At 38.0% G+C, this 21463-nt stretch overlaps 1 protein-coding gene across 3 annotated transcripts in view; it reads left to right on the forward strand.

Moving 5' to 3' along the window:
* FCHSD2 (FCH and double SH3 domains 2) overlaps positions 1-21463 on the forward strand; it is a 320644-nt gene that overhangs the window by 296267 nt on the left and 2914 nt on the right. For 2 of the 3 annotated variants that reach the window (XM_063093284.1, XM_063093286.1), the window contains 7 exons: positions 258-419; positions 12100-12234; positions 18077-18160; positions 18281-18458; positions 18753-18973; positions 19982-20114; positions 20261-20343. In XM_063093284.1, the coding sequence (XP_062949354.1) occupies positions 258-419; positions 12100-12234; positions 18077-18160; positions 18281-18458; positions 18753-18973; positions 19982-20114; positions 20261-20343 (996 nt within the window). The remainder of the gene's footprint in view (positions 1-257; positions 420-12099; positions 12235-18076; positions 18161-18280; positions 18459-18752; positions 18974-19981; positions 20115-20260; positions 20344-21463) is intronic. The other variant, XM_063093285.1, reaches the window with a different exon arrangement.

Below are 21463 nucleotides of genomic sequence, written 5' to 3' on the forward strand. Positions count from 1 at the left end.
TGTACCCTTGTCAAAATGCAAGTATGGCATTTGCCATTGTCAGGGGGCCCTGATTCTTGTTCTTGGTTGGTATTTCTCTCTCTCTCTCCCCCTCCCTCCCTCCCCATCTCTTCGTCTCTCCAAATGAAAAATTAGCATCTATACCAAGGAAGAACTGCTGGTGAATATCTAGATTGTTCTAGTTTAATAAACTGGGAATAACAATCAATTTGAGAAGAAAATGCCTTGATTTCTGACCATTTTCTTGGTTTTCTTAGATAATTAAGTTGAAAGCTGAAGCCCGGCTGGACTTGCTAAAGCAGATTGGTGTTTCTGTGGACACATGGCTAAAGAGTGCCATGAACCAAGTAATGGAAGAACTGGAAAATGAGCAATGGGCCCGCCCTCCTGCGGTGACCAGTAATGGCACTTTACACTCGGTATGGTTTCTTTTCTTGGATGTGATGGACTGATTTTGATTGAATGATGCTCTTCTTTGGCTCTGTAGTCAAACTTAATAATAGCCAACTTTTAAAAGAAAAGATAATCATTTGCTAGTGGTTTGAGTTTTTTTTTTTCAGCCTATTACTAATTGATTTAAACTTAGTGCGGGGGGGTGAAGAAAGGAAAAAACTAGTGTTTTTTGTTTTTTTTTAATGTGCAGCAAAAAAAAAATAGTTGGGTTATCAATGCTGATCTGTCAAACTCATTATCCCATTCAAGAAGTAAATATGCTTCTTATTTGGAAGTAATAGAATAAAAAACTTAATCTAGTGTTTCTGAAGGTCTCAGAGATTTTCTCTGGTGAAAATGAAAATAAACATCCAGAGAGTTGTAAACAATCTTAAAGAAGTAAAAGGAACACTCTTAGTGTATGGGCTTATTCTGAAGGCAACTTCAGTTCCCAAGGGCTTTTGTACTCTCCTTACAAGGAGACAGTGCTAGTGGGGTTTTACAGACAAGGCCAGGACACATGCTTAAGTTTTCTTCTAGTTTTCTTACTTTCCATTCTGATGCCATCCAGCTCAACCTCACTTTTTCATGTTTGAGATCTGAGTACCAGAAAAGTTCAGTGATTTGACTGATATTACATAGTGGATATGTGATGCATAACTGGTCAGAGAGAAGTAATTCCTATTGCCACATCCCCATCCATTACTTTCTGTCATCCTGTATACTTCCTTAATGGTATTTATTACAGTTTGTATCCGTCTTCCTTATTTTTTTTCTTTTGTTTATTGTCTGTCTTCCTCTCTATAATGTAATTGCCATATCTTCCTGGATCACTGCTGTGCACAGCAAAGTGCCAGGCACATAGTAGGTACTCAATAATTATTTGTTGGAGCAAGAAATAAACGAATGGATGCATGGATAGGTGGAATAGTGGCAAATCAAAAGCTAAAATTTGAATCTCCTGACTTCGCACTATGTTCATAGTGCCTCTTTAATGTTTGTGCACTTCATATGTAAAATATCCTTGCTAGAGAAACTGGCCAAAGTCTAAAAACATTCCTGGAAGTTTTGTCAATTTTTTTACATAGCATTCTGATTTTCTAATGGGAATACACTTGTACATTTAAAAAGGATTGTGTGTGTTTGTACATTTTAAGGAAAAACAATCTATTGAAGGTAATTATTTTTATTTCACTATTAATGGTAATCCAGCAAGGAGGAAGAAGCACACATCACCCACTTGAGTTTGGGGATAGAAGAGCTTGCCCTGTTTTCATTAGAACAGAGTTGCTCCATATTATGAAATACTTCTTCCTATTGTGTCTTTTAAAAGTCATAATTCTCATCTACTTTAGGCTGTTCTGTTGTACAGAGTTTATGATGACAGCAAATTCCAGCCACGGTTTACAACCAATTAAGCCTTTGATTTTCCCTGGGCTAGCACCTTTTGTAACTAAATCAAATGAGCAGGTACTTATTGCCTGCCCTTGTGCTTATTTCCTGGGCAAATTGGAGATGAACAAGACTTGGTCTCTCTCCTCAAAGAGCTTACAAGCTGGGAGAACAGATTGATATTAATGGATCATAGTGAGACGCGCTGTCTGACTGGGCTACTGGCTGGCATACTTGAAATTGCTTACTCCTAACTCATCATCACACTTTGGAAAAAGTACGCTTCTCTCAGGTGCCTGAGAAGTTGAGTTAAATGACTCTCAGACCCCCTGCAACTCCAAAATCTCATGGTTCTGTGAAATGTTATCAGACAACCTCAATAACAGCTGGAAGAATAAGGAAGAAGTTTGCCCCATGAAGGAAATGTCATTTGAGAAAGTCCTTGAAGAATTTTAACAAGAGATAAAGAGGGCTTCTGAGTGTGAAGGAAGGGAGTGAAGGAGATGCCCCTAGTACAGTGGCATGTAGTAAGTGTTGAGTAATTTGGGTATTCTGGTGACCTGTCCAAAGACATCAGCTCATTGAGACATGTCATATCCTCTGTGAAGGGAGCATTTTGTAACCTCATCATACTTGTCTCTTCCCTCTAGTCAGTCTTATGAAGCCTGTATCTTCTCTTTTTCAACTGAGAGATGATATTTTGTAGATCTACTGACAGTATAGACAAAGGAGAGATGTAGGCACAAAATAGCTTAATGAGGACCCAGTATTTATTTAACCTGCTTTTAAATAACAGCACTGAAATAATTTAGAGGGGGTTGTATTTCTTCACACTTAAGTTAGCTGGCTGAGGAACATGAAACAGAAATACACATTCTGGGTACCAAATTATTTCTTCCATTATGGATGCCAACAAAAGCATTACTCATCTGGAAAACATGATTAACACTACTGTCAGACATTAACAGTGTAACTGAAAAGTGCCTTATGGAAGATAAATGTTTTTAAAATATACAGTCTGTTTACTTTATATAATGAGAAAGAAGCCATACTTACTTGGGGATTAACTCTTTTCCTTCTGTATCATGCTGTGGTACAGAAAATAGGATTGGGAAGAAAAAAAGAAAAGAATCCTAGAAAATAGCAACATTTTTTTAAAAGAACACAGTCTGCTGATATAGTTACTCAGTTAATGGGTAGCTGGAGCCTTCACGCAGCTTCCTGTGGTTGGATTGCTGCCGGTGACCCAGTCAGCCTTTATGTCCCTCATCCCTCATCCCTCCCTTCTCTTATTTTCCTGCCTTTTCTTACTCAATACCCATACCAGTTTACAGCCTAACTTTTGAAATTATATTAATTTTAGAACAGAAAAACTTATATAACTAGATTACAAAAAAAAAAAAAATATGATAGAGAAGAAAATGACCAATGGCTTCATGCTTACAACATAGTTAGCAATTTAATGTATTTCCTTCCTCTTTTATTTATTTATTTTTAAATTGACAAGGAAAATTATATATATTTATGGTATACAGCATGGTGTTTTGATATATATTCCTTTTTCTACTGTTTTTAAAAATATACTTATGATAATAAAGTTAATTTTGTGTATTTTTCTATCTGACATTCCATGTTGCTGGATAATCTTCATAATCATTTTTTTAATGTCTGTATAATATTCCATAAGGAAGTTGTACCATAATTCTCTTAACTATTCTTTTATAGCTTTAATATTTAGATTGCTTCTAGATTTTCACTATTCTAAATAATACTCTAAATAAACAGTTTTATATTTTTTTTTTCCATACAGGGGATTTTTTCTGTAATGTAGATTCTCAGAAGTAGGTTTACTGGGTCAGAGAGCTATCGTCCTTTGAGATTGGTTTATTTTTATTCTTTCTATTTTTATTTTTCTTAGATTTTCAAACTATAGCTGACAGTGTTTACATGACTTCCCTGTCTTTAGCCACTCCCCCAACTATTGTGCAAAGGCAAACTGTAGTCTCCTTTGTTGTATTGCCTCCCTAAGGGTGTTACATAGAAATAAATTCTTACCCCAATCATTATAAAGCCATGCTGAATAATGTTGTTAAAAGGCGAGGAGATTAAATATTTTTTAACCTTCGGGATGGTAGTTTGGTCCTCAGCTGACTTATTGCTGCCTAATAGTCTTGTAGTACAGTGGGCTTTGTTTTTGTTTTTTTGGGTTTTTTTGTTTTGTTTTTTTAAATTTTATTTTGTCGATATACATTGTGGCTGATTATTGCTCCCCATCACCAAAACCTCCCTCCCTTCTCCCTCCCCCCCTCCCCCCCAACAATGTCCTTTCTGTTTGCTTGTCGTATCAACTTCAAGTAATTGTGGTTGTTATATCTTCTCCCCCCCCCCAGTGGGCTTTGTTTTTGAAATATGAAAATCTTTTTGCTTAGCTGGAGCTCATCCCAAAGAAAAGAAATAATGGATTATTGTAATGAAATAAGTATAAACTGTTGAAAATAATAGTATGCACCTGTTAAAATCGCTTCAGTTGCTTTTATATTTACAATATTTCCAAATGGACAATTGTCTTTTTATTGAACTAAACTCCATACTCAAAATGCCCACTTTTAGTGAAACTGACATTTCAAATTCCCAGTGGGATCAGGTTGATTCAATTCAATAAGCATGTATTGAGCCCGCACTACTCATGAGATACTTGGCTAGGTGCTGAGAATTACCAGAGTATCTATTGAGTTAGTGTCCACAGATTGAGAGAACCAGTCTCACTGACAGCCAAGACCAAAAGATGGGCATTGAAAAGATGTAGAGAATTTCACCTCTAAGAGAAGTGTCTCCAGTCACATTGTTCTTTGACTCTCTGCATAGACATAATAACAAGTAAATTGCCTGACACAGTTTCTTATGCATAGTACATATCCAAAAATATTCATCTGAACCTCAAGATAAGCATTTTACTCCAGTTCTACTGACTAAGGTTAAATTACCACTAAAAGGAGAGAGTTTACATTGATAAAGGGTACTATATACCAGGTGCTATGTCAGGCGTATTCATACATTATCTATATGAGCACAATTAATTAATGAGCACAACAATCCTGAGTGTATTTATGATGAGATAGACTTGGAAGAATCAAATACCTCGCCCAAGCACACAGCTTGTAAGTGAGGAGAACTAGTATTTGAATCCAGATGTATCTGCCTCTAAAGCCCTGCTCTTTACCACACTCTGTTACTCTGAATTTTCCTTTATTCCTCTAACCTTTATCATGATTCATTTTAATTGCTGTGAAATCTTTTTTTTCCTTTTTTTAGGCATCTGTCATCATTGAATGTCCTATTTCCAGTGTCATTAATGGTCTTGTAAGGTATTAATCTCTTTGTACCTTTCAGCCTTCATATCCTGAATTTTTTTTCCTCACTTCATTATATTGTCTAACTGTCTTCTCATATCTCAGTGAGTTTCATTAAGATTGTTGTTCAGAATTTCTTTTCAATCATTTCAAGAGTTTCCGGCTCTATAGGGTCTGGTATTTGAGAATTGCTGTATTCTTTTGGTAGTGTCATATTTTCTCGGATTTTCATATTTCTAGAATCTCTACATTGATGTTTGGTAATTTGGTAGAGCAGTTGCTTCTTCTGTTACTCTGGAGTGAGCTTTGAGGAAAGAGACATCCTCTTCTTTTTCCTGTCTCCACTGGCTACTCTCCTTATGTCAGTGCAGTCAAGTGTCTGGCAGGCTGTCTGCATGGTGGCTATGGCTACTGCTGTGGCGTCGAGCCATTTTTGTGGCAGCCATGGCTGTGGTGGTGGCTGTTGTGGGCCACCCACGTGGAAGTGGTGTATTTGGCATGCTCCTTCCTGCTTCTGGGCAGAGGATGCTACCCTTGGCTCATGCCTTGGACCCCCAGGCTTTCTTGTTGTCTGCTTTTAGATGGAGGGGGCTGCCCATAGCTCCTGCCTAGGACCCTGGGCATCTGCACTTTTCTAATATTTTAAGGTAGAAACTGAGGTGATTGAGTTGAGGCTTTTCTTTTTTCTAGTATAGGCATTTGGTGCTAAATATTTCTCTCTAAGTATTGCTTTAGAGCCATTGCACAAATCTGATTTTTTAAATTTTCATTTATTTCAAAATATTTTCTACTTTGCTCTTTAATACATCTTTGACTGATGGGTTATTTAGAAGTGTGTTATTGAATTTCCAAATATTTGTGGATTTTCTAGATATCTATTATTGATTTCTAATTTATTTCCATTATAGTCATATATAACATACTTGAATTCTTTTAAATTATTGAAACTGATTTTGTTACCCAGTATATGGTATATCTTGGTAAATGTTCCACGTGTACTTGAAAAGAAAATAATGTATATTCTGCTGTTGTTAGATGTTATGTTCTATAAATGTCAATTAAATCAAGTTGGTTGACAGTATTGTTCGGTTTTCTGTATCCTTACTGATTTTCTGAGTGCTCTATCTGATACCCTGTGCCTGATGAGACATTCTACTCTCTTAGGGAGGAACAGGAGTTATTCTCAGACCTGTGTGAGCTCTGAGGATTATTTTCTCTAGTCCTTTTAGGTGGTTCTATCCCTGGCTTTGGATAGTTTCTTCACATACATGTACTAGTTAATATTCAGCTGAAGACTTGAGGGGGACCCTCTGCAGATTTTCCAAGTTCTCTCTATGCATCTTTCCTTCATTACTCCTCAGTCTGAACTCTAGCTACTCTGGCCTTCCTGAATTCCCAATTTTATCTCCTTAGCTCAGGGAGATCACCATCCTCTGCCTGGGTTCCTTCTTCGTGTGTCTTAGTAAGTCATGATAATTTTTTTTACATCCCTCAGTGATCACTGTCCTTCATGCATGATGTCCAGTGTTTTGAAAACTGTTCTTTCATATATTTTTGATGTTTTTTAGTTGTTTATGGCTGTAGGTTAAATCTGGTCCCTAGTACTCCATCTTGCCTCGAAGCAGAAATTCATTTTCCTGATATTTTTAACATATCTTTTATAACCTACTTGTGTTATATTTGGAATGATGTTCACTGTGATTACTTCTCTGTCCAGGAAGAATTCAGAAGTTCTCCTACTAGTCAGTTTTAAGGAGCTGACTCCCTCATATTGGATATTACCAGATTCTTTATCTAGATTCTCCCTTATAAAATCAACAAAAGCTAATGATTTATTAAGTACCTCCTATGCACCATGCATGTGTTGGGGGTTTTAAATATAACTCATTTAACCCTGTGAAGAAGTAGTTCTCTTCATTAGAGAAAGTAATTATCTTCATTTGAAGTTAAGAAGTTATTGGCCCAACGTCACTCAACAAGTAAGTGGCATAGTCAACATTCAAACCCAGATCTGCCAGACCCCAGGACCCACTTCTTTCTGCTTCATGACAGAACCACAGAGCTGATGAATCCCTTCTGAGGTTATTTTGCTGAGTACAAGAAGGCAGTTCGAAAGATTCTTATCTGCCCTTGCAATAAGAGTAAGCATTTTACAACATCTAAGAAAGGAAAAATATTAGTACAGCTAGAAAAATAGTTTCGATGGAAGTTCTGTCAAATGGCAGGAAGAAAAATGGATGAGCAAGTAGCCGTTAAGATAAGAGACAGAGGAAGGAATGTGATTTTAGAAATGCTGGATCAGGAAAACATTGTAACAATTAAGAGGGTGGAAGAGGAAAAAGGAAGAAATTCTTCTTTTGTTTTTTTTGTCTTTTTGTGACCGGTAAGGGGATCGCAACCCTTGGCTTGGTGTCATCCGCACCACGCTCAGCCAGTGAGCGCACCGGCCATTCCTATATAGGATCCGAACCCGCGGCGGGAGTGCCGCAGCGCTCCCAAGCGCTGCACTCTCCCCGAGTGCGCCACGAGGCCGGCCCAGGAAGAAATTATTCTGAGATGACATGCTAGAGCAGTTCAGAAGCATATGGCAGTGACCCTATTGCTAGAGCAGTTCAGAAGCAGCCTTTCATTCCCTTCCATGAGAATCAAAAAACGAACTCAAAGTAAAGGAGGAAAATAGGAATATTTAGTATCAACTAGTGTTACCAAGATAAAATGTTTTGGATTGGTTCCCAGTGCTAGAACACAGTACACATTAACATTCCATGTATATTTTTGGAAACTTGTTCTACCCACATTTTTATAAATGTATGGGTGTTTTGCTTTGTTTTGTTTTTCGTAATACCCACAGTCTTTTTGAAATGTCTATAACCTTTCCTAGAATATGAAGACAATATCTTCTGTGTACATAAAAATATGTTTAAAGTTAGTTTTATGGCAGTGTCTAGCATGTCGTCCTTAACTTTCATATGACACAATATCCTGTTGGAAAACAATAGAATCATAAGTCTGAGATTTGAGAGGTCAAGATCTGAGCCTAGTTTGCCACTGACCTGACTGACCATAAATAATTTGTAAGATGAGGCACAAGATTGCCTCAGTCAGCTGTGGAAATTTTTCAATAATACTTATAAATGAGAATATTTCAGAGGCTTTAAAGTGGCAGGAAAAATATACAATTTATTCTTCTGGAACTCCCCACAATTCTATAGAATTTTATTAGGGAAACAGCAGTTAACGGGAGAGTCAGTTTTAAAATACTAGTGATAATTAGTCAAGAGAAATCCCTTTAATTCATTAAAAAGTGGAACTTGACAATATAGGCAGTCTCTCCTTTTATTTAGACTCATTGTACTCCAAGAAATCTTCTCTCACCCTCCTCTCCAGTTGCTTCTTGCACGTTCACATGGCCCCAGCACTTAGCATTTTGTTCTGGTAGTTCTTCACTCTGGATTGTAAACTCCTGAAAGCAGACTCTGTGTCCTTCGTTTCATACCTATCAAAGAGCCTAGCATAGTGTTCAACATAGAGTAGGTATTTGATACTTTAATTAATTAATTAATGGTTCTATTACGAGACCCAATCCTGACTACACATCCTTAGAAACTTAACATGTAAACGTTGATGCCTTTGTATGTTTGAACTCGGGGGGAAGTAGCCAAATAAGTGCTTATATATAGCAAGAAACAAAGAAATCATTGAGGCTGTTTTGTTTGGATTTTTAATTTAAAAATAGAACATTCTTATTCTAACAGTTCAAAAAGTACAGAGGTATGTAATGAGCAAGTCAGTCATTTCTTTATTATCCAGTCTTTTTTCTTCTCGTTCTGCCTTCCCTGTCAGATATCTATACTATATAAATGTTATTTGTATTTAATATATCATGGACAATGATCTAGGTAAATACATGAGAATCTAACTCACTTTTTTATTTATGCTCAATACCATTTTAATTAATATATGCCTTTTAGCTATGGTGGGTAATATACCTTGAAACTGGGTTTTAAAAAGTTTTCCTTGTGTTACATTTCAGAAAGGACCATGCCTTTTGGTGGGGGGGGGGGGGATGAGGAGGGAAGTATACCAATTTACGGTTTTTAAATATACAGTTCAATGGCATTAAGTACATTCACATTGTGGTGGTACCATCCCCACCATCCATCTCCAGAACTCTTTTCATCTTGCAAAAAGTAAAACCTCTATTCATTGAACAATAATTGCCCATTATCTACCCCAAGCCCCTGAAAAATCATCATTCTACTTTCTGTCTCTATGAATTTGATCACTCCAGGTACCTCATGTACATGGAATCACAGTATTTAGCTTTTTGTGACTGGCTTATTTCACTTAGCATTATGTCCTCAAAATTTGTCATGTTGTAGCATATGTCAAAATTTTCCTCCCTTTTAAGATTGAATAATATTGCATTGTATGTGTATACCACATTTTGTTTATGCATTCATCTGTCAATGGACACTTGGGTTGCATTCACCTTTTGGCTATTATTGTAAATAATGCTGCTGTGGACATTGATTTACAAATACCTGTTTCAATCTATGTTTCAATTCTCTTGGGTATATACCCTGAAGTAGAATTGCTGAATTATGTGGTAATTCTATGTCTAATTTATTGAAAAAACACCACACTGGTTTTCCATAGCAGCTGTACCATTTTACATTTCCACCAGCAGTGTATAAGGATTCTGGGTTTTTCACATCCTCACTAACACTTGTTATTTGCTGTTATTTGCTGTTTTTTGATAATACCCATCCTAATGGTTTAAAGTGGTATCTCATTGTGGTTTTGATTTGCATTTCCCTAATTATTAATTGTGAAAAATGCCCTCACCTGTCCAAGGCCAAAGGATGGACACAGAGACACAAGGTACAGCAAAGTGAGATTTTAATTACGGCTTTGCAAGGTTCGGGTGTCTGATGGGCAGGCACATGGAAAAGGGCTGTAGCAAGTAATTTATTCCCTAGTGCGCAAGTCCCTGCCTCCGCCTCCTTATTGGTCAAGAGTACTACAGGGTGCACAGTCTTCCCAGATGACGTCTAAGATTACCCCGATTTACTACCCCCTTGTAAAAAATTTCTTTGTCTGAGGACTCAGGACAAGCCTGTGAAAAAGGTCCACTGAAACCCTGTGAAAGGCGAAACTAGGGAATGAAGAGAACAATAAAGGGCTAGTAACTCATTACCATCTAAAGGAGAATTTTATCTATTTGAAATGAAAATTAAGGGCTGGTAACTCATTACCATCTCAAGGAGAATTTTGTCTATTCAGCGACCCCCCAGGAATGGGCTGGACCAGCCAGACAACTTTCAGGCTGGGCCTGAATTATTTCTGAAAATGAATCACTTACATTATTTTCACACATTAATGATGTTGAGCATCTTTTCACATGCTCATTGGCCGTCTATATATCTTCTTTGGAGAAATATTTATTGCCCGTTTTTAAATTGGGTTATTTGTTTTTTGTCATTCTTGAGTTTCAGGCATTCTTTATATATTCTGGATATTAATCCCTTTTCAAATATATTGCAAATGTTTCCTCCCATTCTGTGGGCTGCCTTTTCACTCTTGTGAGTACATAAAAATTTTCAATTTTGATAAAGTCCAGTTTATCTCTTTTTTCTTTTCGTTGCCTATGCTTTTGGTGTAATATCTGAGAAATCATCGCTAAATCCAATGTCATGAGGCTTTTCCACTATGTTTTTGTCTAAGAGTTTTATAGTTTTAGCTCTTACGTTTAGGTCTTTGATCCATTTGAGTTGATTTCTGTATATGATGTAAGATTCCAACTTTATTCTTTTGTACATGGATATCCAGCAATATCTGTTGAAAAACTCTCTTTTCCCCATTGTGAATGGTCTTGGCACCTTTATTGAAAATGATTTAACCATATATGTGAGGGTTTATTTCTGGGCTTTCTATTCCCCAAATCATCTTTTAATTAATTTATTTATTTTAATTGACACATTGTAATTGTACATACTTATGGGGTACAATCTGATGTTTTGATACATTTATATGTCAAATAATGATTGGGTCAGTGTAATTAATGTATCCACTGCCTCATGCATTTATCACTTCTCTGTGGTGAAAACATTCAAAAGTCTCTCCTCTAGCTATTATGTAACATACAAAACTGTTAACCATAGTCACCCTATGTGCAACAGAACAACACAATTTATTCCTATCTAATTGTAATTTTATACTCTTTGGCCAGCCTCTCTTTGTTTTCCCTTCCACCTCCACCTCCCTAGTCTCTTGATAACCACTCCCTGATAACCAATCCGAACTCATTTTTAATGGGTGTTATTCATCTGTAATATGGATATGTTAGTTTATTCAAACATTGCCCAATTGATGGACATACAGGTGTGTCTAGGCTTATGCCATTATAAGCTAAGTTTCGGTAAACATCTTAGAATATGTAGTCTTACTCCTGGTGCTTTTATTTCTCCATAATGGATTCACAAAAGTAGAATTGCTAGACCAAGTGGTATGTTTAGTTTTTAATTTCAGCAGGCAGGTTATTTTTCAAAAAGGATGTATGATTTTACATTTCCACCAGCCATAGATGAAAGCCTGTTTCTCTACATCCTTTGTAGCACTTAGAAATCTTTTAATGTTTCATAATATGATTAGTTAAAAATGTCGAGAAGTCTTTATCAGTCAGTATTTAACAGTGAAAAATGAAAAGATAGTATTTCTTATATATTTGAAACACATTTTAGTCTTGTTTTTTTGAAAAATCTGTCCTTTCATAACATGAAAAATGCAAGTGAGAACAGTCATTTCCATGTGTAGTTGAGTAGGTAAATTAATATTCTGAAACAAGTAGATTTTAAGTCTTTTTCTTCTTTTGACCATTTTCTTGAAGTAAGCAAACTAATCAATGGCTTCTAATTTTTCCTAGCTTAATGCAGATATTGAAAGAGAAGAAGGAGAAGAGTTTGAAGACAACATGGATGTTTTTGATGACAGCAGTTCCAGCCCTTCTGGCACTTTAAGAAATTATCCACTTACCTGCAAAGTTGTTTATTCCTACAAGGTTTGTATTTCTCCAACATATTGCTGATATTAAATTGTGGCAATTCCTAGGATACTCATAACTGTATCTACCCAGCCTCTCATACAGTGCTTAGCATAAAATTGGTGTTCAGTTTATATTAGAGGCAACATAACACAATGGTGAGGAGTTTAGGCTCTGATGTCACACTGCCTCTGCTGCTTATGAGCTATAAATCCCTTAGTCTCTGTGAGCCTCTTTCTTTATGTATATCATACAGATAATATTGTAGGGTTATGTGAAGATTAAATGAGATAATACTTTTATGGCAAAGCACTTAACACAGTACCTGGTATCTAGTAAGTTTTCTAGTAAGTAAGAACTCTTATCCTTATTACTGTCAATTGTCTGCTTGGCATAGGACCCTCCATTAGGATGACCCTCAAAATTAACATCAAAGAAAAATTGTTCTACAAGGCAGTTTTTAAAACTTTGCCTTTCCTCATTTTAACATAACCACCTATTGTTAATCCTTGTTAAGCAAGGACCTGGATAAATAGATGCCAGAATTTCCCAACTGATTTGGTGTAATAGTTCTTACCTTCTCTCATCCCTGCCCTGCTTTCCCATTAAGGTTTTATTCAGCACAAAGTAAATTGAGTTTTACTTCGCCAGTACCTCTTTTTCCCTCACTCCCCTCATCTAGTCCATCAGCCAGTCCTACTGAGTCTACCTCCAAAACATGTCCTGAATCTATTCACTTTTCCCCATCTCTACTGTCACCATCTTGGTCTAGGCCATTGGTTTGATTACTATGAAAGAAAAAAAAAAACCCTCATAATTGGTCTCCCTCTTTCATACTTGCCTTCCAGCAGTCCATTTTCCACTCTGCAGCCACAATTATATTTATCACATAAAGGAAATGATTTTATTTCCCTTCCTAAAACCCTTTTTAAGCTTTCCATCACATGTAGAAAAAATCCAAACTCTTCCCTAGGGTCTATTATTGTCCAGCCTGATCGGGCCCCTGCCAGTCTCCCTAGCTTCATGTCAGACCATTCCCCCACCCCACCCACTCACTGCACGTTAGTCACTTTGGCTGCCTTTTAGTCTCCAAAAGCACCAGGTTTCTTCCTAACTTGACATCTTTGTACTTGCTGCTCCCTCTACCTAGAACTCTCCTTCCCCAAATCTCAGTTGGCCGCCCACTGTTCTTCATTGATGCTGAGCTCAAATAGTGCCTCTTAAGGTCAACCCTAACCATCTCAATACATAACCAACTCCTCAGTCACTACTCTCTATCCCATTGCCCTCTTTTATTTATTGTATAGCACTTGTTACCAGACAAACTTAATCTTACTTGTTTTCATATTTCTTTGGCTTCTCACTAAAGGTTCATGAAGGCAGAAATTTTGTCTGTGCCTGTGTACCTTGTCTATTTGTCTTCAGCACCTAGGACAGTGCTTGGCACATAGTAGGTCATCATTAAATAATTGTGAAATGAGTGATGTAAGGAAGGCATGAACAAATGAATCGTTCTCTGGCCCCCATTCTGATGGAGACACCAATGAGAAAGGATAATGCTAAGGGATAACAACAGAGGTAGTGTCTGGAGAGAATCTTCAACTATCATACACTGGATAGTCTCACTCCCACCTCTGCCATCCTTGTGTAGCCAAAGGTTGGCATTATTTTCTCCTCAATATCAGTGATTGCCAAACTTTTATGAGTTTAACATTCTTTCATTATATATTTAAATTCATAACACTTTCTGTTTTCTAAAAGGGTTGGGATTTTTTTTCCCCAATGTAAATTGTTTTGGTAACCTTTTGAAAATTTGAAATCATCTTCTGAGATACTTGGAAAGGTCTTATAGGGTATTATAAAACTAAGGTTGGGAATGTTTCCCAATGTCACCTCTCATTGTTATATTTACTTGAAAGTTTCAGAACTAAAATTTAAGGTCCTTAAATGGAGAGGGTCCTAAGTATCTGAGTGATTTTAAACAGGTCATATTCATTCAACATTTCCTCTATTGGCATATCCCAGGCATGTCCCTAAGGTAAACCAAACTATAAAAATCTATTTAGTCAGTTAATCATTGAATGAACATTTATTGAGTGCCCAATATGTAGTAACTTTGGGGGATGCAAGAATGAATATGACATTATCCCTGCCCTCAGGAATGAATAGTCTGGGAGGAGCAAAGGGAATTAATTAATTAATTACAATAAAGATAAAGCCACTAATTCTACCTGTGATAGTTGGGAGAAATTTTACAGACGAGATGGCATTTAAATTAGGTTATGAATAAGATCTTCCTAGATAGATAGAGGGTAGGAAGGGCAAAAAGAGAACGGCAGATACAGAGACAGAATGTGATGTAAGTATACGGTGTTCAAGAAATGTTAAATTCAGTAGTGTAGGAGCATCCGATAGGGGAATAGAGCAGCTGGATGTAAACGTGTTTGCTGTCAGATAGTAAGGGGCCTTGTATACCAGACTCAGGAGTTTGGCTTTTATCATGGCTGGGAGGAGCCACTGAATGTCCTAAAGTCAGATTGGACTTTTAAGAAGTTAACCCTGGTCATTGTATAGATACTTTAGAGGATAGATTAGAGTAGAGAGGGACTAACTTCAAGCCTATTGTGATTCCTATAGTCCAGACCAACAAAGATTAATTTGGTGAGAACAAAGAAAAGTCATATTTAATGGTTTAGATTCAAAAGCCTCTGTTAACTCAGTTGGTTAAAGTGTGGTGTCGTAACACCAAGGTCAAGGGTTCGGATCCCTGTACCAGCCAGCCACCAAACAAACAAAAAGGCTTAAAAATGTTCATAAGTTTTGACCCTATTAGCATCTATCCTAAGGAAATGAACCATAATATAGAACAACGTTTTGGATACAAAAATGTTCTTCCATTATAGAACTACTTTATAATAGCTGAAAGTTCACAGTCCAATAAGGAAACAGTTAAATAAATTAACCATTCATATACCATAACCATATAATACTATGAAGATTATTGAAATTTACATTAGTTAGAATTTTTTATATAAGAACAAACACTTATGTTATAATGTCACGTTAGAGTAGGATACCAAACTGTATGTACCTTAAAATCTCAATTATGCATATTTTCCAGCTTTTGTACAATGAACATGTCTTACTTTTATAATTAAGAAAAGCACATTGTTTTAAAAGAAAATATAGAAAATTTGGAGAAATATTGGTGGTAATGGAGCTCTAGCTATTACTGGATATTAGGACTTAAGGAGACAGTGTCAGACCATGAGTATATTTAATAACCACTTACTGACCACTTGCTGTCTTTAGTTGAGATAAGTGAGAAGAAATACAACCTCTGCCTTAATTAAGTCTTTGTAGTAGGAAGCTCACAAGGACAAATAACTAACGAGAGGGCCATGATAATCACTGTTAGAGGGATGTGCAAAGCCTTAGAAGAACAAAAGGAAGAGGAAGCAACTAGCTCATCATGTGTGGTCTGGGAAAACCACCTGGGCCTCAAATCATGAGTAATAATAATAGCTACTATTTATTTATTTGTTTATTATTGTATTTATTATTTTATTTACTTATTTACTTACTTATTTATTTATTTATTTCTAATCTCTACAAGGAAGATATTGTATCCCCTTCATTCAACAAATAATACTTAAGCACCTTCCACGTATCAGTGCTGTTTTTTTTTTTTTTTTTTTTTTTTTTTGTCGTTTTTTCGTGACCAGCACTCAGCCAGTGAGTGCAACCGGTCATTCCTATATAGGATCCGAACCCGCGGCGGGAGCGTCGCCGCGCTCCCAGCGCAGCACTCTACCGAGTGCGCCACGGGCTCGGCCCTCAGTGCTGTTTTAAGGCTCTGGAATGTAGCATTGATCAAGTCAGACAAAAATCCCTGCCCTCCTTGATTTGCTCACCACATCTTGGACACATGTGCTGACGGTCAGCTTGCCCCATAAATATTTATAATCAATAATATTAAATTTAAAAAATAATTAATTTTTAAAAATCTCTGCCCTCGTGGAGCTTATATTCTAGTAGGATAGAAGAGAAACATGAGGCTCAAAGACATCTTACATTTGCTTGCCAATAGAAACAGACTGAAGCTGGACTGAAACCCACAGTAATCTAAATCCATTTAGCAGATAAGAAAAAGGGAGCAGAGCATGCTGTACAGAAGGAACAGCCTGGTAAAAGCATAGACGCAAGGAAGAGCATGGTGTGTTGAGAGAACAGGGAATAGTGTGCTGGGTCCAAAGCATCAAGAGGTCCACAGAGACAAAACTGTAGTCTTGGTTGTCATGCAAAGGACTTGACCTTGTTAAGTGGAAGAATTGGTCATCACTGCATGGGGATGGTATGATCAAGCTAGTGTCTGCTAATATTGGACAACAAGTGCTTCAGTGCTGGACAACTGGCACAGACCTCCATGACTTTTTTTTACAAGGGCAGCAATATATTTAAAGATGCTCTATCCCTCCTGCTTTGCTCTCACACATATTAAAGTCTGGTTGTGTTGATACTTTTTAAGTCTTGCCACAGAATTAGCAAAACATCTTTATTACAGAGGCACCTTTTGCTGGTATATATATTCAAGGCATAGTGTGGTTTCAGAATAGTAAAGAAATTCCATTGGGAAAGCGATCAAGAGTAAATGAGCAAGGTTTTTTCCCCTCATGTTTTGAGTTCAGAGGTAATTTACTTAAAAATCTGGTCCTGGATTATTCTGTGATTTGTTAGCCATTTTCAATACTATTTTTCTGTCTCACGGAGCTCTGGCAACACCTAGAATCTGGGTTTTGATTAAATGTTTTAATGATCACGAAATAGGAAATGGGTCTTGGAAAGTGACCCATTTTCTTATTTTTGCTTATCTAACTTAGAGATGATATTTTACACTTTGAGATTATGCGGCTTGAAAAACTATAGAGTCTTAGGTGGTAGTTTTAACTGATCTTGGGCCTTGGGAAAACCTTTTAAGACTGTTTACTAGAGAGCTAGAAGATGCCAGTAAGTCCCTGCCTGTAACATGTGACAGGCAAGACTCCTTGGGAAGCAAAACAGACTCTCCAACCCCTCTGCAGAGCCTCTGAGAGTTTCCTCTCAGGTTGTGCAGTCTCCCAGGCAATGTCCAGGTGCCGATGCTAGTAGACTCCTGCTGCCAGGGATAATTAAACCATAACAGTTACCAGCTAGTACAGAAGCACCCAAGTGGATCAGCTCAGTCTTCAGAGTTAAGTTGGAACCTAATAAATCCGAATCTTGACCAATCTCAATCATTTCCTTTCCCACAATTTTCTTCTTTTGGCCAATATTTTGCAGTGATTCCAGATCAATCCTAGGCACTGCTCAAGCTGTCACCTAATCCATGTACATAGTTCTTCGCATTTTCACATCACGCCACCTCCATGGTAGCCCTCTGGTAGCAGTTCCAATTCAGTGCCTTTGCCTTTGCCTGTGCTTCCCACATCATCATGGTTCTGTGCTTATTCATCCCAAATTGATTCTCTTATCCTCCAGAGAATGGCAGGATTGTCATTTTGAAGAAAGGGAGGCATCATGTTGAATAAGTTACCAGTAGATACATATGCTGGAGCTGGAACCCAGCATGGTGCTCTGTGCACCAAACCTGATTGCCTCTTGAATTTCAGTTTATCCAGTTTTTGTTGTAGTTTTATTTTGTTTAGTTTTTTAAAGTAAAACTTCACCTCATTATGGTAGTTTTACAGCACCTAAATTTTTATGTTCAATACATTTCTCAAAGTCATTTCAATATTTTGATCCCCCGTTTTTGTTATGATCAGCTCACATCTGTTCTTTATCTAACCTTTTTAATTTTGTCCATGACCATCCTACATTGCAGGCTTCTCAACCAGATGAGTTGACCATTGAGGAACATGAGGTGTTAGAAGTGATTGAAGATGGAGATATGGAAGACTGGGTAAAGGTATATTCCTTTGCTCATATAGCCCCTTCTTGTGACATTTTTAGGAGTTTGTTTTGGTTCTTGTTATGCCCTGTCCAAATTGTGTGTACAAACCTGTTGTGTCACATGTCTTTTATCCAGGCTCGAAATAAAGTTGGCCAAGTGGGTTACGTGCCAGAAAAGTACCTACAGTTTCCCACCTCGAACAGCCTACTGAGCATGCTGCAGTCCTTGGCTGCTTTGGACAGTCGGTCACATACATCCAGCAATTCCACGGAAGCAGAACTCATTTCAGGCAGCCTCAATGGAGATGCCAGTGGTAAAGACTGAAACAAGGCACTCTTTATTTGGTCACATTTGACCTAAACTGTATTACCCTGGAGCAAGCCTTCAGTAGGTTAAAGAGCACAACTTTATTCCTATCCTATACTATGTTCTCCTTTATTTGGTCACATTTGTCCTGTACAGTAGATCTTCAGTGAGTAAAAAAAATTACAACTTTATTCCTTTTCTATGTGATGCTCTTTTAGTTGTCAGGTGAGCACAGGGGTGGTTGCAAAAGCAACCTGGCTCTCAGTGTTCTTACTAGGTTTGTTTCTCTCTTCCTCCCTAGTCTGTTTTGCAAAAGCACTTTATGATTATGAGGGCCAGACAGATGATGAGTTATCTTTTCCTGAGGGAGCAATCATCCGTATCTTGAACAAAGAAAACCAAGATGATGATGGCTTCTGGGAAGGGGAATTCAATGGGCGGATTGGAGTTTTCCCTTCGGTGCTAGTGGAAGAACTTTCAGCCTCAGAAAACGGCGACACTCCATGGCTGAGAGAGATACAGGTACATGAAAAGGGAGAAAGCTGAATTAAAAGATGTGTAAAGAAAATTACTCACAAGAGATCCAAGCAAAAGTGGGCTGTAGTCTCTGCCTCACCCTCACTCCTCCAGTCCTCAGCTGCCAGGTGTCTACAAAACTGAATTTGGGAAACCACAGATTTCTCAGTCAGGGCCTTGTGGAATATGACTGTATTAGACCGCCATTCTCCCACATTCTGTTCTCTGAATCGGTTAGCCAAAATGCTAAATTGTACGTGACATACTAAAGATTGGTTTGGCAGAGAGAAGAAACAAACCAGAGAGAGAACGTGTTATCTCTGGTTAGTTTATGTAGTAAAACTCTTAGCTGGCTCTTGCTCTCCCTCACTGTCAGAGCCTCCCTGGCTAGCCCAGGTCCTACCAGTCCATTTCAGAGAATTATGAGCCTGCCAGAGCCTCCTTTCCACACCCAAGTGGCCCTAGGCTTAGCTCATCCTAGGGACACTTGACTTTACAGGAAACGCATAATTCAACAATTTGGTTTGTCCTCTCTAGGTTTCTATCACAGCAGGCCTGGCATGCAAAGGAATAAGGAACATGTTAGCCAATCTTGTTTGCATGGTGATTGTGACCACTCTGCCTGACATATACAGAACTTGGGGAAGTCAGAAACTCAGCCAATTATTTTATCTTCACACAAAATACAACTAGTCCCTTTTTTATTGTTCTTCACTGAGTTTACTGAATTGACTAATTTGAATTGACATTTTCAATAGAACCGTATAGAATTGTTTGATAACTGGTTAAGATAAACTAAAATCAGTACTGTAATGAGATATGCAAGAGGAAGGTAAGGTGCAACACAAAGTTGGGGTTTGGGTGGTAATTTTAGGCTCATTTGCTTCTAATGAGGCTGACAAGTTATAATAGTTATAACTTAGCTCTAGAGAAAAGGAATGTGTGCGGTCAGAGAGCAGCCAGGCTTTCCTTCTTGAGGAGATGAGCACCTGATAACCTTGCTTCCCTTTGCAGCAGATCTCTCCTTCCCCCAAGCCACACGCCTCCCTGCCTCCACTGCCATTGTATGACCAGCCTCCCAGCAGCCCTTATCCCAGCCCAGATAAGAGGAGCTCCCAGTACTTTCCCCGGTCTCCTTCAGCAAATGGTAAGGGTAATTTCTCCTGCACATGGGTCTAAATGCATTTTCACTTCAGAAATTCACACATTCACCTGAAGGGCAAACAGATCTGTATTAACATTTTGTTGCTCAACAACACAATTAAAATAAGCTTCTTTGGTTCTCTCCCTTAGAAAACTGCCTCCATGCCGAATCACCAGGATTTTCACAGGCATCAAGGCTCACGCCTGAGACCTCATATGGCAAGCTGCGACCTGTAAGTCTCCTATATGGCAGGGTTATAGAATGTGTAGTTCTTCCAAATTGAAAGTTGAAATTATTCCCCATGGCCCCTGTGTTGTCACTAATTCTGCTAAGCCAGGGTGAAATGGGTTCGGGAAGGTAAAAAGGGCTACTGAAAAGGAAGGCTATGAAAGTCAGCTCATCTTGGGACGTTTAGTCTACACCAGAAGTTTTCTCACTGAGCTATGGTGAGATTGCAAAATGATAGCTGTGACAGCGTATTTAAATTTTAACAAGCTCTGTGAGCATTAAAGTAGTCTAAATGTGAAACAGAAGCGCTTTTTTAAAGCAAGCATGTATTGAAGACCTATTTTCCAGGCTTGTATTTGCCTGTTTGAGGGACACTGAGGTGAAATAATATGACACACTTCATGGTCTCAAAGAGTTTCTGTTCTCAGGGTGAATACACTCTTGCAAAAGTTATTACTATTCACCCTTCACTCTACTGCAATCTTGATTCCACCCCACCGCTATACTTAAAAGGTCATGACTTTCACATTGGTAATCCAGTGGATACTTTGCAATTTTATTTTCCTTGACCCCTTATCAGATTTTTGACACCATTCCTTGAACCACTGGCTTCCTTCAGCAGATGTGTATTGAGTGCCTTGTTAAGGACTTGGGTCTTTATCCTAAGTGTGATAGAAAACCATTGGAAGGTGGTAAGCAGGATAGTGTTGTGACTGGTTTTGCATTTTTAAAACATTGCTATGACAGCTAAGTGGAAAGTGAATGGAAGGTGGCAGGATGGATATGGGGAGCCATTAGGGGGCTGGAGCAGTGGTCCAAGCAAGAGGTGGTGGTAGAATGCAGTGGGGAGTGGGAGTGGGAATGGAGGGAAGTGGATTGATTTGCTTGTTCCGCCCCACTTTCCTGGTTTGCTTTCTGCCTCTCTGTACCTTCCTATTCTCGAAACTTTGCAGCCTTCTCTGCCTCTGTCCATCTCTGCTGATACTTCTAATGGTTCAGTCCCCAGGCTGCTTCTCTTGAAGTCACTAAACGCACTCTTCCCAAGTGATCTCATCTATTCCCACGGGTGTAATAACCATTTATATCCCAACAACTCCCACATTTATAACTGCCTATCCATTCTC

This window comes from Cynocephalus volans, chromosome 4 (assembly GCF_027409185.1).
Source record: "Cynocephalus volans isolate mCynVol1 chromosome 4, mCynVol1.pri, whole genome shotgun sequence".
In the NCBI taxonomy this organism is placed as follows: Eukaryota; Metazoa; Chordata; class Mammalia; order Dermoptera; family Cynocephalidae; genus Cynocephalus; species Cynocephalus volans.